Here is a 16,959-nt window from a genome sequence, read left to right as displayed (position 1 = left end):
CTCTCTCTCCCTCTCCCCCCCTCTCTCTCTCTCTCTCTCTCTCTCTATATATATATATATATATATATATATATATACACACACAGACACACAAGCAGTTGTTGCTTCAATATCGTATTTAATCACTCATGTTGCTGTCTCTTTGAGTTTGTTGTTTGTTAGTTTTGTACTACTTGTAACCATTGAATCATAGATTGAAAATGCCAGATCACTTATTTTGTTACGTCACACTGTGTCTCTGCCTTCAAAGGCAGTTTTATTGAGCAGAGCATGTTGGCATGGAGATGTTCAGAGATACAGTGATTATTTGCAATTAGACAGCATACTGATAAATGAGAAAACATTTTTTTGTCTCTATGCTTAGTATGCTGAGGGGGATATGAAGTGTGGCGTAGTCTCGTAGATGTAGAGGATGGGAGAGAATAGGTGATGACAGAATGTTGGTTGAGTTTCCTCTATGGCCTTGGACCAACTTTCTTTGGAGCATAGGAGGTGTACAATAATAACGACCACACTCACACACAAGTATGTGGGAAAAGCGATCCCCCCCATGCACCTAACAGGATGGGTTGCCCTGGGGCTGACCAGTACAGTACTCTATGGTATTATTGCAGGGGCTCAATGTCTGGATGAGTGGGAGAGCACATGCAGCTTTGAAGAAGTTGTGTGACATATTTTTGGGTTGTTTATTTTTTTCTTCTTTAATTTCAACTTTTATATTGTTTGGATTTGTGAGCTTACAAGCACCTATTATCTTTGCCTCCTCCACAGCTCTCATGGAGCAGCTGCTGAAGCAAGAGAACAAAGTCCTAGAGTATTGGACTGTACGTAAAAAAAGGCTGGATCAGTGCCAGCAGTATGTGCTCTTTGAAAGAAGTGCAAGGCAGGTAAGTTGTTTGGACAAAACTACTGTAACTAAACTGTGGACCAAATTGGGAACGCTCTCATATGATATGCACATCTATGTCGTTTTATTGCCAACAAACCTGTGTCCCATTATTTAAAATGTGCAAACATCAGGCAAAAAGAACATTACTCTTTTTTATTGGCTGCAAAAAAAAATAATACTGCAATGCATTGCTCCTAAATAGGGGCTTTTAGCTTTTACGTATACTTCTTTACGCTACCCTGTTACTGGATACCAGATAGAATCTGCGAATCTGCGCAGTTACCTTTTTAATCATTTTCACTTCATAAACATTACGCGTAAGCCAACGTATTCATGACTGTGGTTGCACGGAGTGTCACAAGATGTCGACACAATCGTTGCAATAACCTTGTATATTTCACTTTCTTGCGCATACGAGGATACTGTACACGATAAGAAAACGTCTCGTGATTTTGCCACAGCGATGATTTAATCTTATGCAAGTTAAATGCAGTTTATATGCATTTAGCATCACAATTTATGGTTTGCAAGAACGTAAAGGTATATGCGTTTAAGTACATACATAAACATTTACATATGAGGAGCTGAAACGTTGAAAAATATGCATTCTGGTAAGACCGTAAACGCAAATTGGTATCCGGTAACACATTACTGTAAAGAAGTATACGTACAAGGTAAAACTGCCTAATAAATGCTCATGTTTTTTTGCGTTTTTTCTTTGTGATTCCAGTTTTAAAATGCATGTGAGCTTAAAACATTTGACAACATGAGAAAACAATCAGTGGCAATAATTTATATCTACTGTCTGTGATACTTAGTTTTCCAATATAATTACTAAGAACAAATTTGTCATTTGACAATTGGGGTGGTAACATTTTATATTTCATTAAAGAGCTCGTCTTCTGCTTTTAGGTAACTAATTAACTGTGGGAAGCCTCGCCGCAGTGGTCTAGTGACTAAGGTACTCGGCTGCTCACCCACAGGTTGTGGGATCGAACCCCGGCTGCGGCGGCTGCGTTTTCGATGGAGGCGAAAATGCTGAGGCCCGTGTGCTCAGATTTGGGTGCACGTTAAAGAACCCCAGGTGGTCGAAATTTTCGGATCCCTCCACTATGGCGTCTCTCATAATCATATGTTGGTTTTGGGACTTAAAACCCCACATATCAATCAATCAACTGTGAGAAAAACATGCTTCTCCAGCCCAAGATTTGTTGTTTGATCAGTGTTTGGTGAACTGGTTTGATTTCCTGCTTTAGAGGCCAATGATTCTTTTCGGTCATTCAAAGAAGTTTCTTTCTTTTTTGTTGGAAGAGCTTACTAAACAGCTTGAAACATGCCGTAGTGGAGGCTTCAAATAATATCAACCAAACGGCATTCTTAAACGTGCACTGGAATAGCACATTACACTGGTTTTCAGCATTTTGCCTCCGGTGAAGCCATGGCTGGGGTCAAACCCGTGTCTTTGTACCAGCAGCTGAGCACCATAACCATTGAACTGCCAAGATGGCCCGTTGACATTGTATGTTTAGTTCATCTGAACTAAACCTGTCTGAGGTTTAGTATAATAATATTTATTGGAGTAGATGATTTTTTAATTTAAACATTGAAAAGATGCTGTGGTGACAAAATCTCTCATTTTTGCAAATGTCACATCATGGCACTTAGCCCATTACTACAAGGATTTTTCCAGAGGCTGCAAATACAGATTTAAAGAGACCGTTTAAGATTTAAAGAAAAACGTTTGGTTTTTCAAAGTTTTTTTAGCATTTAGGCTAGAGCATCATTAAACAATTTGCATCACAAGTTTAGTGAAATACCGTATAATAAGGCCACTACAGACAATTATATCACACCTTCCTCCTCATCTCTGCTTTGCCTTCTCACCTCCTGAGACACACTGGCATTGCTGGCGATGGCAGAGTTCTTATGAGCACCATAGAGTTTCATACGATAATACCTAGAGAGGAATCTGGCGCTGCGATCATGTACCCCCATGGAAATTATGGAAAGTACAGGCTTAGGATTGGATCGCATTAACTAGTGAACTGTCTGCGAATCTTTTTCTACAGTTTCAGTTTCGTTCTTCGTGCAGCACGGTTAGTGGGGTGCGGTGAAAAGCACTGAAGCAGCTTCTTTGTTGTTCAAAGAGGCTGAAGACCACTAGGTCTAAAATTTGCTGCATCTTTGGAGCTTTGCAAGTCGTATTTGACCGATTAAGCGAAGCGTCGTCTACTCACCACTGTGCGTAGATGTAGCATCTCATGCCAGTGCAGAATATTACATCGAGTTCACGTTTTTTCATAAGCGCACTTTGCCAAAAGTCGTTCAAATTGACTGAAAAACAATGGTGAAACAAATGAGGTGCACCGTCACGCTCTTCTGACTCAACTTCACAACAAAACGAGAGGTGCGTTAGAGGCAGACCACTTGGAAGACGCACCTGGCATCACAGCTGATGAAACATTGTGTTTCTCACTTAAGGGGGCAGACTGCTCTTTGGGACCAAAAAGTGACAAAAAAATTCATTTTTAAAAATTGAAATATTTGGTTTCTGCAAGTATTTTTCTATCTCTCTGCAAATTTTCACGCACCAGGAAGTAGTAATTTTTTTGTAATGTGATTTTAACTGTCCAGATTCTTGGTGCTGTTAACATGCAGAACCTGCAAAAAAAATAGGGAACCGACTTTGAGGCTTCTTTATAATTTGCCAGCACCTTTGTCTAGAGCTCTCCTACTAATTTATGAGCGCCTTCATGAGGATTGCAAAACATGCACACCATGATTGTTGCTTTTTAAAGAAACTGTGTGTTTTCAGTTTTTTCCATTTTTCTCAAAAAAGTAAATTTGTGACTATTCAATTTTGAGGCCTCAATATCTCTGCAGCTTGGGCAGGTATAACAATAATTCTCTTTGCAGTGGAAAGCTGTATGTGTGTAGAATGCAAGTATGGGAGCAGAATTTAGAGCACATGCCTTTTTAATTAACTACTAATCAGTATTGTAACACAATTCCAACTGCTTTTGAAAATGTATATTTCATTTTGTTGCAAAATAACCAATAAAGGCCTAAAAACAAAAACCTCTTCCATACTTTCACTCTATAGTCATTAGTCTATGTTGGCATATCCTAAATATCACTTTTAATTAGGCACTTTTTCTTCTATGGTGGCCTTAAACAATAGGGGGCGAACTTAAGTTATCTCAGGAACAAAGTGAATTACAGGAAAACTAATTAAATATTTGAAATCAGCAGGAAAAACTGCATAACCATGTGCAGTTTTATCAAGATCACTGAAGAAATAAACAAAAAATGTCTAAAACCAGTCTGCCCCCTTAATACTGTACTGTTATTTGCATAAATAGATAATGCATACTTACGAGAGCAAAACAAGCAAGTGTTGTAAAAAATAATTCATGATATCTTGAGGCTAAATCTGGAATACAATGGCAGAGCAATGCATACCTTGGTGGTTAAATTTGTCCAGGTTTCACTTCTGCCTCACGGTCATGAAAGCTTTTTGCAATAAGATTTATGTACAAAAGAATAAAGCAATTTTCAATTAAATATAACTTCACATCAGTTTGTTTTACATTCGGCGAACAAGCGTAGCAAATCTCAGAACGTAATCTATTCGAAGCAGTTCTGAAGCCTGTGCTTCCCATAATTCCGATGGGGGTACAAGCGCCGCTGAAGGAGCCCGCATAGACACTAGCGCCACATTCCCCTCTAGGAATTATTGTATGAAACTGTATGTATGAGCGCACTCGACGATTTCAGCTTCGTCCAGTCTAGACCTCAGAGGATGTACGCCGACAGATTGCGTGCAATCTCGGAGGTCAGCACACAGTGCGCCCGGCAGCTCACACACCGTCTGGCAAGTGGTTGATACCTGCTCCGACAGGTGCCGCCATCCTACCAGACCACCTTACTTCCACGCATTCCACAGCCAATGAGATCAGCAGCTGGGGTGACATTGTTTTACCAAAGCGTTTTGTTTTGTGAATGGGCGGTTAAAAACGCATTTGGCCGAGTCGCAGCTATCTGCAGCGATTTGCAGTTTTCAAACGTAATAAATTATGCAGAGAGCTGAAATCAGTCTGTAAATGTCTCTTAGGACCTAGTTTGCCCAATGTGTTTCTACAAAATCCGCAGAACTGTTTCAGGGTCCCTTTCAGCATTAATACACTGCTTCACCTTATCAGGAAAAATAATGCTCTGATTTCTATGAATGCATACAAACTGAAAGGGAGAAAACAAAAGTGTTAAGTTTTTTCGGGTATATATTGAAACCTCAATATAACAAACTTGGATATAACTCATTATCGGTTATATAAAGCAAATTAACAATATCTTTGTCATCATACAATGCTACAAATAAATGTTTATAATGAATTTTCATATATAACGAAGTTATTTTTGTGGCAGATGGGTATACGAAATTAAGGTCATGGTGTACTTCTGTGAGCTTGAAGTTCGATTCACCTTTTTAAGCTCATGCATAAACTTGTCAAATGTAACATAAATGTCTTGCAGGCTCTAGGGTGGATAAAAGAAACAGGAGAACATTACCTAACCAGTCACAGCAGTGTAGGTGAAAGTCGGGAAGAAACGGAGAGGTTACTCAAGGAACACAACGAATTCAAGGGAAATGCAAAGGCAAGTGCTCTTACTATCCAGTACACTCAAATTAATGTTGTGCATGTTCCTTCTTTTTGTGTTAAAGTTTGAGGTTTTCGTGGTAAAATTTTATAAGGGTGTGCAAATGTAGCAAAAGCTCATTAGTTCAACCCTATGTAATTTAGAAAACAGTATAACTGAGATGTGTTCTCTGGTCCCAGCCAGCATTCACATTTTTCAATGGAATGAAACTTGTGAATTTATTCATAGTTGACAGTAATCCGTTTAATTAGGATGATTCTAGGGGCACACCAAGTGCAAAGTGCCGCAAATGTGGGTGCAAAAGAGTAATAACAATGTTTGTAGACAACTGAAATGATGCAGTGCAGTCTGTACCGCCATGAACATCATTTCGAACTGCATGGTAACTCCTAGAAAGCCAGAATGCTTCATGCCTATTTGCATTTGTCATTGCGTGTGACACTTGGTTGGGCGAAAAGGTGTTGGATGTTTGAAAAGCTGTGGTCGCCATCCACAGTCATGTTGCTGTCAACTTAGGCTTTAGTGGCTGCTGCAAATTCCTTTCATGGACCAATGAAAAAAAAAAAAAAGTGTAATCTGATGCGAGTTGTGCATGTGGGGGTGATAGTGATAAGACAGGGGTACAAAGCATGTTTCAGGCGGATTAATACATGGGGATACTGTGCCCCTATCACATTGTAGAAGATGTCTCAGAATAACAAAAATTGCTGCTTTTATGCTGCTCTTATGCAAAATAAGTTAGTTTGCTACCATGCAGGAAACAAGAGAGAAGGTGCGATTGCTGCTTCAGCTGGCTGACAGTCTTGTTGAGCGAGGCCATGCTCATGCCAGTGCCATCAAGTGCTGGGTGGCTGCTGTGGACAAGGGCTACAAAGACTTTAGCCTTCGCATGGACCAGTATCGTAGTCAGCTAGAACAGAAGCTGGGCATTCAAGTGGAGGTATGTCCCTGCTTCGTTTGTGTAGCTAATTTTATGAACATATTTGCTGTAATGTGAATATCTCGCTTGTGCATTACTCGTACATTCCTGTCAAAATCATTGGCATTTAGTACTCCATTAAATCTGATGCCTTTTAGAGTTTTGTGGCACTGCCTGCGTCCGAAGAAGTGAGTGGTAGTTGATGCGTACATGCAGATAGCCTTCGTCAAAAGTTACAAAACGCTGGTTACATGACTCTACTTGTTTTACGGCCACACACTGTGATCCTTGTAGCACTTTGATTCACCAGAAGGCTCTATGCTTTCGCGTTAATGCCACAATTGAAGTTAATTACACTGTGTGAGAATCAAAAAATACGTTTAACACCAAATTTTCGCAAAGCTGAAATTTTCCTGACCTATATGAATCTCCTTGTTGGCCTTGTATCTTGCCCTGCAAAGAACCTTTAGACCATTACCACGAACGTCGGCAAAGCTTTCATAGAAAGTGTTCTTGCTGCATTTGCTTTGCACTGTCTAGACAAAGCATTTATACGATTCAGATATACAATCCAACTTGTTCATAACAAACTTGAAAGTGCTGCGATAGGTGGATATATCAGTACAGTAAACTCATGATAATTCAAACTCTAATAATTCATACTTTCGATTAATTCAAACAAAATTCAATTGTTTGGTTGGTGATCTATTGTTTCAATGTATTTAAAAGCCTCCTAATTCAAACTCCATCATTTGCTTAATTCATACTTTTTTCAGGTACATACCAGAAAATATCAGCTGATTTTCCATTACTATAAAAGAAATTGTGTGCTTATATAATTCTAACAGCATAAAAATAAAAATAAGCACTTGAGGCCTTCAAGGAAAAATGCTTTGCAAGTAAACAAATGTTTCTAAACTGGTATAGAGAGCTTTGTGCTGAAGGCACGTACCTGTAGCAATGAAGCAGTTTGCAATTCACGATTTCTTTAAAAGGTCTGATCAGCAGTAAATGGCCAATTCACGTGTGGGCTTTACACCTTTGCTTTTGGTTCACTGTGTGCAGTTAGGGCTTAAAACACTCTTAAAAATTTTAAATGTGATAAAATCAATGCCTATACTTGGTGACAACTTTCCTGTGGCAGCACAGCCGAAACTACATGGGCGGAGCTTCTGCACATGTGTTACTACACCAAGTAGTCTGTTCTCGTGCAATTTCGGTTTCGGAAACGCATTCAACATGTGCGATTGCGCACTAGACCATACAATAAATGTTACATCTATTTGGGATGAAATCATAAAATGATCATATTTAAGGAAAAAAACACCGGCGCTCTATTGAAACGTTCAGATTTTTTTTTCAGAAAAAAAAAAGGCATGGCCAATCAAAAACTGGACGATTGAAAAAACAAAAAAACGAAGCAAAGGCCAAAAATCATATCCTAAATTTCAGTGCACACTTGGGCGGCATCACTGTTTTCCTTTTTTAAGAGACGCCAGGACTTCTTGGAGACGCTCCCGTTATTTTTAGTGGACGCAAAGGCGACGACGGGAAGCAGAAATCTTGGTACCGCTCGGTCATGGGTGGGCGTCTGACGCTCGTAAATTTAAGTGGGCGAAATTCAATCTCTAATCGGCCAAGAACGCTGTTTTTGCAGTCAAGAGGGTAATATACATGAACGCGCATGTTTCCCCAGCGAAGCTTTGCGCTGGTAATTTTGTCCTCGTAAATCGTTGTCTTTGCAAAGTGCAAAAAACACTCCCTTTGTAGACTCTGGCGGAAACGGTGTTACAGTTTTCAATCTTCAGCATTATCGTATCAACAATAGTAGGTAGCCAAAATACCGACCAGGTATGCAACGCAGTTTAGGAAAATGGTCATTGCTTTTAGGTACAGTTTCCAATTGCATTTTTCCTTCCAAGCAGCTGGTGTTGCTGAAGACTGGGAGGTCGCCGGTGCGACTTTCAAGGTGGTTACATAGATTAAAGTCCCACTATAGCTTATGATACTACTCCTACATGTCTTCTTTCTCGGTGATTGCACATGCAGGAAAACAAAACATTTCGCGACGCAGCACTGTCTTCGTTTCTTCCTCCGATGAATGCAGATCACCTAATGAATACACACTCATGCTCGCTCACAAGCTTCGATGTGAACTTGCTGCAAATGAGCGATGCTATTGTTGTTTACCGGGGCAGGAAAAAGGTGAAATGACATCAGAAAACCAGAAAACTAGAAACAGCAAAGAACGAAAAACCTGCATGGGCCAAGGTTTTTTATAATTATGCGAAGAATTTTGGCCGTATTATATACATATTTTATTTTTATATTTTCTCTTAAGCTACGCAGTGTACAAAAGTTAGTCTTCGTGGACTACATGCAGAAGCGTAGCAAAAAAGGGCGTGCTTGGGCTCTATAGCCTTGGCTGTGCTGATACAGAAAGTTGTCGCCGAGTGTAGTCATAATGTGTGTTGTCACCTCACCCAGAGTCATCTGTCTGAGAACTTCTGATAATTCAAACTTCTTGATAATTCAAACGAAATTCAGAGGTTCCTTCGTGTTTGTAATAATCGGAGTTTCTTTCTGTGTATTTTTATCAAAAAGTGCTAACCGCTCTTGTGACAAGGGCATGTGGAACCAAACATCGCTGGCTCATCGCTTACAGGGTGCCGCTTACTCGGATCTTGCTGTCATATGCCGGGTCACTTTGCAGTCTAATGTATGGGTGTATTTGTACGGTCTTCGTGCATGCTTCACTCTGGATCATGTTAGTGTGTGGCGAGTAGCTTTTTGTTCAACATGATGAAGACGCGCATTTTACAAGCAACGTGCTTGTACTTCTGCACAGTCTAAATGCGCACCCAGGCTGATATCTACAGATGACTATGATAAGGTTGTCGGCAATGAGTCAAAATGGCACGTTCATTGCCACTGGCCACCTTTCCTCCACTTTTTTATGATGCTTATTCATTAAAGGCACCACCGCAACCGTGTGAAAGTCGTTATCATTGATCCTCGACCAGTATTTAACATTATTATAAGGCAGAAAATTTTTTGCGGCACACTGTGGGGTTGGTAAGTTGAACGTGGCGGTGAACTGTTATGCGACAAGAAGTTTTTGCTACTAGCATTTATGTCTTCTTACCTTCGAAGGCATTGTTTGGTTGATCGTTAGTGGTGGTAGATGCAGAGAATGGTGTCATAAACGCTTGCCAAAGCAAAAACTGACCGCAAGTCTTCATGCTGCCTTCTATTTATTTTTGTTTCTTTCCTCACTGCTGTTCTATCAGTGAAGAAACACTCAGAAGGTGAGCGACCTCGCTCACAGCATCTGAAACCTGCGTGCAGCGCTCACCGCGTTTTACAATATTTTCTTCGCGAATAAGCTACACTGGGGCAAGTGTGAGTGCACGCCTCTCACATGCTTTAGAATACCTGTTTTATCTTTTTTTTTGCATCATATGTGCCGTGTTTTTACTGCGACCACGTTGGAAGTGTCCCTTATAAATGTAAGAGGCTTTGAATAATGCTCATGATATTTGGACACAGTTTCAATGGGCTGCATAGGAAAATCGTAAATGCACTGAATTATGCTCATTTTAGCTGATAAATTGTTACCTATATCTGGGATCATTATAAGTGGGTTCGACTGTGTTTACTTTTGGCAGACTTGGTTGCGTAGCCCATGTCTTTTCGTCTTGAGCTTGGAGGCCCGGTTGAAATCCAGTGGTGCTAAAAAATTTATTTTGGTTTATTAATTTACTCCTGGGAGTTTTTGTTCATGTGGCTCATATACATTCACTTTCTGCAAGCAAAAAAGTACTCGGTAGCCCATTGGTCAAGATACTCTTTTGGAGCGTGGAAGCAAGGGATCAAATACAGCCATGCCAGAACAATCTTTGTTTTATTCATTTATTTTAGAGATTTTTTGCCTCTAGACTCAAAGAAATCCCACCAGCGAGACATAGGCAATTTTCTTTAAGGAAGAAACTAAATAGTATCAATTCAATGCCTTCTGGCATAAAAATGGAATTTAATGACAAATTGAAGGAATTCTGGCATTTGTGTGCAAATGGAGAGAGCTAAAAATGTATGCCTTGGCTGTTATCTCGCTCCAGCGCTTCTTCCATTGCCTATTTCCTGTCATGCTTTTCTCACACTTCATCAATGCCCAGTGCGATGGTCTGCCAAAGTCAACGGGATGAGTTTGCCATGAGCAGTCGGCAGCAAGACCTCCGAAGTATCGAGCAGAAGGCATTCTTTCCAGTATAATTGGCTTTATCATAAGAGCTGAAAGCAGCTGTCTATTCCGAGGAACATTAAGCTTTTTGTTTATGCTATTGTAGCAAAAGGATGTCAGCCTTTTGCTATATAAAAAAAAAGTCGAATTAAGGGCCTTATAAAAGCTAACAAGTATTCTTCTGCTTATTATTTTTTTTTCAGGAAACCAAAGAGCTTTCTCTAGACCGCAACAGTGATCCGAATTTAGAAAGCAAAGTGAAAGAGTCAGCAGTGAAGGAACTCAATGAAGAAAAACGCAAGAGTGCACGAAGAAAAGAGTAAGTGATTGCATGGTTATATTGCCTCATATTTTGGCCCTGCATGTTTTTGCTTTATTATAGTACGGATGGCGGAATAGTGAGTTTGGTGTCTGGGGTAAATGGTAACTTGGTCGAATAATTTTGAATTGAATAGTTTAAATATGATGTATCACATATTATAAAGAAAAACGAGCATTTTGGTCGTTACTGAGCTAACTTGCACAATATTTCTAAGAATTGGAACTACGTATTTGAGATTGTCATTTTTGTGGATTTAAGTGAAGTAGTAGAAGCTTGAATAGTGAAAAAATTTGAATAGGATTAGGGTGCGAGTTGTAAGTGGTAAAATATGCCAAGTTTTAAAATTCACTATCCTTTGCACATGTAATCCCATATAACATGCTTTTAATCTTAAAAACTACTTCATTGAAGGGCAAGTAATACTACGAACATTTTATTTCAAGTGTGGCTTCGCAGTAGTGTGGATTTCTCCTGGGTAGGTGGTTTCTAGGTGGTTTCATGGCATAGCAGCCCTTGCTGGAGTGAAACCATCGTTTGGGGGAGGTTACATGCAGTCAATTAGTATATGCATATATGTTAATTTTGAAAACTCTACAGTTTCAAGTGATTTAATTTGCTCATGCTTACTTAATAGAATTGTTTTCATAGCAGTAACCTGTGAAAGTATCCATACTCATTACTTTTCGAAAAGTAAGTTAAAGGACATTACGTCACAGTAAACATTTTACATCCATTTTATCACAAACAGTACTATACAGGGTGTAAAAAGAAAAAAAAAACAATGTGATCAGAAGTTCTTAGAATGAGAGGAATGGCATATTTGCTCTCTGCTTTCAAAATCAATTTTGCTGTAGCACTGGCATCTCAAAATGACTAAGGAATTAATGCAAATGTCATTTGAGAAATCAAATTAATTATCTTTTGAATTAATAAAGACAGGCAGTCTGGGGAGAGTGGAAAATTGAGGGCCGTCCAGCAAAGAAAAGAGCCCATTGCCAGTTTGAGATTTCTAGAAGGCGCCTCATGTCATTTTTTGTGGAGTTATGGAAGTCAACTTTAGTTGACTGGCAAAACTATAACTGAAGTGCAGATGAGTGTAACTAGCGGATGACCAGAATGATTTCACTGTTCACTACAATTATTGCAGTGGTGCTAGTTGTTCTACATTTGCTAACTTACATCGCCATGGGTACTATGATTGCAATACACAGCACTCGCACTAGTGAAGCGAAGTAGATTGATATAACAATGTACACTCATTAAGGATGTGGCTGAAGAGTATGGCAGGGGTGCCCCTCTGCGTTCCAGTTTTGCTGGCAAAATTGATTAGATTTAATCACTCGGGTAAAATTATCAGCGGCTGCTTTTTAGAAATCTTTTTAGTGGCAATGGGCTCTTCACAAAAGTGTTCTGATCCTCTAATTGGACCTGACTTCCTGTTTCTACTAATTAAAAAAGTTAATTCAGTCATTTAACATAGTAATTGATGTAGTTACTCATGTTAAGATGTCGGCCACCACGTAAAACTTAATTAGGAATACTGTGGGTAAATATCGTGCTTTACTGAGTTTTTAAGAATTTTTGCTTATTTCTTGAAACACAATGTATATTACATATATCCGCTTGCATGCGTATAGCCCCGCCGCAATGGTTTAGTGGCTAAGGTACTCGGCTGCTGACCCGCAAGTCGCGGGATGGAATCCCGGCTGCGGTGGGTGCATTTTAATGGAAGTGAAAATGCGGTTGGCTTGCGTCTTCAGATTTGGGTGATGTTAAAGAACCACAGGTGGTCAAAATTTCCGGAACCCATCACTACGGCGTCTCTCATACTCCAATGGTGGTTTTGGAATGTTGGACCCCTCGTATCAATCAACCACTCACGCATGCATATGCATAACCAGAGACAGGCAGTATAAAAGTCTGGCTACACGCCTCATATGTTCCTGTGCTCACCTTTTTTTAGGTAAACTGTACAGAAAAATAACACTGCAGGGAAGCTATTGTGTATTTGCCACCAGTGCTGCTAATTATCAAATCATTCAAATATTTTCAAATTTTGATATTTAATAGGAGTGTGCGAATAAATATTTTTCGAATGGTGTTTGTTGTTTGATTCAATTTTCTTTGAACTTCACTACTGAAACTATTAAAACTTTCTGAAGACAAATACATTCAACGTCTGATTAGCAGTGGCCCCTTCAGATTTTTGGTATGCTTCACTCCATCACATCTCAGGCTCTGCTATTTCCACGATTGTATTGGCTCAAGAAAACACGGGTTTTAACATGGAGTGGATAGATGTGGCAGATGTAGGGGCTCACTTAATAATGTTTTGGACCTGAAATTTGGGCAAGAAGTCTAAAAAATTGTACGTTGAAGATTTTTAGCATCAAAATTTAAATGTTCTCGTATGTTAACGTTACAAGGCAGATTTGGAACTTTGGACTCTAAACGAGCATGCCTTTGTTCGCCACATCACTTGTGCTTCCACAGGAGTTGAAAAAGGAGGAGAGGCTGAGAAAATAGCATATTTGCCTTTCACTTGTAAAGTGTTGTCGACAACACTTCGGCTGAGCCGAATCACATACATGAATGCAATTCGGCCTCTGCACTGCCTCATTTTTTGTAAGACAGTTATAAAACACCACCTTGCCAACCTAGCTAAAATAAACATTTTGATGTTTCTATTTCATAAGAATATGATTAGGAATCTGGAAGTGGCTGCAAAGAAAGTGCGCACCTCCTTGCTCTCATTGCTTTCGGAGTGGTGCAACATTCAATAACCCTTGTGTATCGTATCGCCCAGTGCTCTACTAGCTCTCTGTTGTACAGTCCAACGTAATCCTGCATTTTGTGCCACATATGCTGTGTCATAGCATCTGTTTTTGCTATTGCTCTCTGTTAAGTAGCAAGGATAAATGGGCATAGATGCCGTAGTAATAAACACAATGAGCGCACAGTTATCATGCTAGCAGTTGCGAACGTTCAGGAAACAGATGTTGCCTATATGGCTGGTATTTTGCAAGCAATATTGATCGGGGAAGAAAGGAAAAAAAATGAAAAAAAGTTTGTCACTGCTGCTTTGGGGATGGTGCAGAGCCCTCTCTCAATCGATGCAAAACAGCGTGAAAAACAAGAAGACCAAGAAACCTGCAGGAAATAGTGCTGAACTACTAAGATGATGTCTCCTTGTTTTTTGCGCTGTTTCGCATCGATGAAGCCTTACCAACAAGCTCGAACCCATGCGTTTGCTAAGTCCACCCTCAATGACACTGAGCTGGAAAGAAGTTACTCTCGATTTTGTGAAGGATAGAGCAAATTCAACAAAATTTGTTGGAAATAAATGGTGCATTTCAAATAGATGAAAGTACATTTTGGTAAGGGCATATCTGCACCAAGTTGTAAGCTGCTGGCAGTTATCAGCTGCATTGCTATTAGTTCTGTAAAATTATCTGGATATGCTATGATAATGGTGGCACCTGTCACAAGTCTTCCTCAATATTTAATCTGGTGCATAGTGACACAAAACAAAATGTGGCTGCCATAAATGGTACAGTCATAATTCAGGTTATTGCCTTGTTTTAATAGAATTTTACACCACAACTATTTTGTTTTTGTAGTGTGCGACGGTTCTTGATGTAGCGCATTCATTGGATTTGCTGGAGAGCAAGTGATTTGAGTTTACATTCAAATATTCATATTTTTGAATTAGCATGTGAAGTGTTATGATACTTGCAAATTAACTTAAGATTTGACCCCTGTCATTTTTCAAGTAACATCAGTGAAATAATGTAGTATACATTGCATTAATTCAAGCTTTTCTTCTGGCCTTGTGTTTGCTTATTTTTTTCAAAGGTTTATAATGGCCGAGCTGTTGCAAACAGAAAGGACCTATGTGAAGGACCTAGAGACATGCATTCATACCTACATGGCAGAATTGAGGAACCCAGAGGTGAACAGACCTTTGGGCATTATAGGCAAAGAGCATGTATTATTTGGCAACATGGAGGAGATATTTGAGTTTCACAATAGGTGAGTGGTGTATTTCCGACATTACTTTGCTCAGCCCATTTCTTTGTGTGTGTTCAAAGACATATTTTGTTAGGATCCTTCTTTTTCTATTTTATTGGACTCTGTTATCATCAATTATGTGAAGGCATCGATCCCTCTAGCTTGCCAGGCACTATAAAAAAGTAGAAAATTTAGGAAGAAAGAGTCGGGATCGAATTTAGACCCTGAACTCCTTTTGTGGTGTATATTTACCATTAGGAACCAGATTTTTTTTTTATCGATACCTTTTTCAATGCTGATTAATATTATGTTGTACTTTTTGGACTTGGCAGCTGCATTGTAGTCATAATGCTTTTTCTCACAGACATTATTTGCACATTTTCAGTATATTCTTGAAGGAGCTTGAAAAGTATGAAACAATGCCGGAAGATGTTGGTCACTGCTTTGTGACATGGGTAAGTTTTATCACTGCATGTTTAATGCTTATTTCTTATGCTTTGACTTTAAAATTTCATGTTTCTCCTTTTACAGGCACAAAAGTTCGAAATTTATGTGAAATATTGTAAAAACAAACCAGAGTCAAATGCTTTGCTTATTCAACATGCTGGCACATTTTTTGAGGTGAGTACTACTTTTTTTTTTTTTTTTCACATGTTTACTGCTTCTTAACATTCGTACCTATCTCTCTGGATGCCAAGAAAGCTATTGTAGATTTGGCTCACTGGGCTATCCACTCGTGCTCTCACCTGTCAAGCATCAGGTCGTTAACTTTATTTTTGATGGCTGAAGGGACCTTGGGGTCGAGGTGGAATGTGTAAAAGATGTATATAGTAGACTCTCAGTAAACGAAAATCTGTTAAACTGAACTGCTGCCTAAGTGGAACAACTACCTCCGGCAGGATTGGTTTCATACTTGGATTTTCCACTTTCATTCATCTCTCAATAAACAGAACTTCAGTGGAATGGAACACATTTTCCTGGTCTCTTCCGGTTCCAGTTAACGAGAGTTTATTGTGTGTAAAGCATTGTATGCACATGAAAAACTTTGAAGTTATTCCAGAGCTTCACCTCATTGCTAAACCCAATTCACATACTAAGAAAAAAGCTTCCTTCTTATTATTAGAACACTCAAGAAAGCTTAAAGGTTAGCTATCCACTCGTGCTCTCATTTTGCTTTATTATACATTAATCATTAGCCTTATCGCTGCTTACTGTTGACACAGTGTCAGTCATCGTCTGTTCAGCTTCAGCTGTCACAAAACCTTGTTCTGCACACTATATTGCTACGTAGCTGACATATCAGGGGTCAGAAGATGACAACGAGGAAGTGGTCTGTCGGTTGTGCGTGGGAAGTGTCGGTAGAGGATTTTCGGCCGTCATTGGTATTGCAGCTTCACCTCTATAAGCCGCAATATCTAGTTTTCCTGCTGTGGTCGTCCAAAGAAGCTCGGTGAGGAAAAGCGCCGAGGTGGCGGAGAGTGGGATTGGCGACGTAGCAGCGACGGGGAGCGGGCTCGTAAGATGACGACGAATAGAAATTGAAGGGTGCGGCGACTGAACGTCGAGGGGTCGTCGGGTGCATGTGCGCCGAGGTAGAGAAGGTCTAACATGGTTGGTTTGACCAACCACGGCGGCAATAGCGAGAAACGTGCCCAGGCTGGTGGCAGAAAAAACAAACAGGCCGGTCGTCGGGTGCTCACCATTCTGAAGGGTTAGGGAAGGGCATTGTTGGAGGTGAATGGCAAGCATGTCCTGAGGAGTAAGATGGGACTTCAGGGCGAGTCAAGGGACATGCTGATGGAAGGCCGAGGTTCGCAAACTTCTGCCTTATCACAGCTTGTATTAATGCCACTGACGGCTGTTGTTGGTCAAAAGCGAGCGTTGCAAAAACGGTTGCTAAAGAGGAGCCGGACAGGCGG

At 39.9% G+C, this 16,959-nt stretch overlaps 1 protein-coding gene across 3 annotated transcripts in view; it reads left to right on the top strand.

Annotated features, from left to right (window-relative positions):
* The window catches only part of trio (trio Rho guanine nucleotide exchange factor), a 458,133-nt gene that overhangs the window by 132,227 nt on the left and 308,947 nt on the right, over window positions 1-16,959 (top strand). For all 3 annotated transcript variants that reach the window (XM_075876473.1, XM_075876472.1, XM_037427115.2), the window contains exons 23-29: window positions 772-887; window positions 5,423-5,545; window positions 6,306-6,488; window positions 10,911-11,026; window positions 14,885-15,061; window positions 15,426-15,495; window positions 15,572-15,661. In XM_075876473.1, the coding sequence (XP_075732588.1) occupies window positions 772-887; window positions 5,423-5,545; window positions 6,306-6,488; window positions 10,911-11,026; window positions 14,885-15,061; window positions 15,426-15,495; window positions 15,572-15,661 (875 nt within the window). The remainder of the gene's footprint in view (window positions 1-771; window positions 888-5,422; window positions 5,546-6,305; window positions 6,489-10,910; window positions 11,027-14,884; window positions 15,062-15,425; window positions 15,496-15,571; window positions 15,662-16,959) is intronic.

This window comes from Rhipicephalus microplus, chromosome X (assembly GCF_043290135.1).
Source record: "Rhipicephalus microplus isolate Deutch F79 chromosome X, USDA_Rmic, whole genome shotgun sequence".
In the NCBI taxonomy this organism is placed as follows: Eukaryota; Metazoa; Arthropoda; class Arachnida; order Ixodida; family Ixodidae; genus Rhipicephalus; species Rhipicephalus microplus.
Note: the sequence above shows the minus strand (reverse complement) of the source record. Positions and strands in the feature narration are given on the sequence as shown.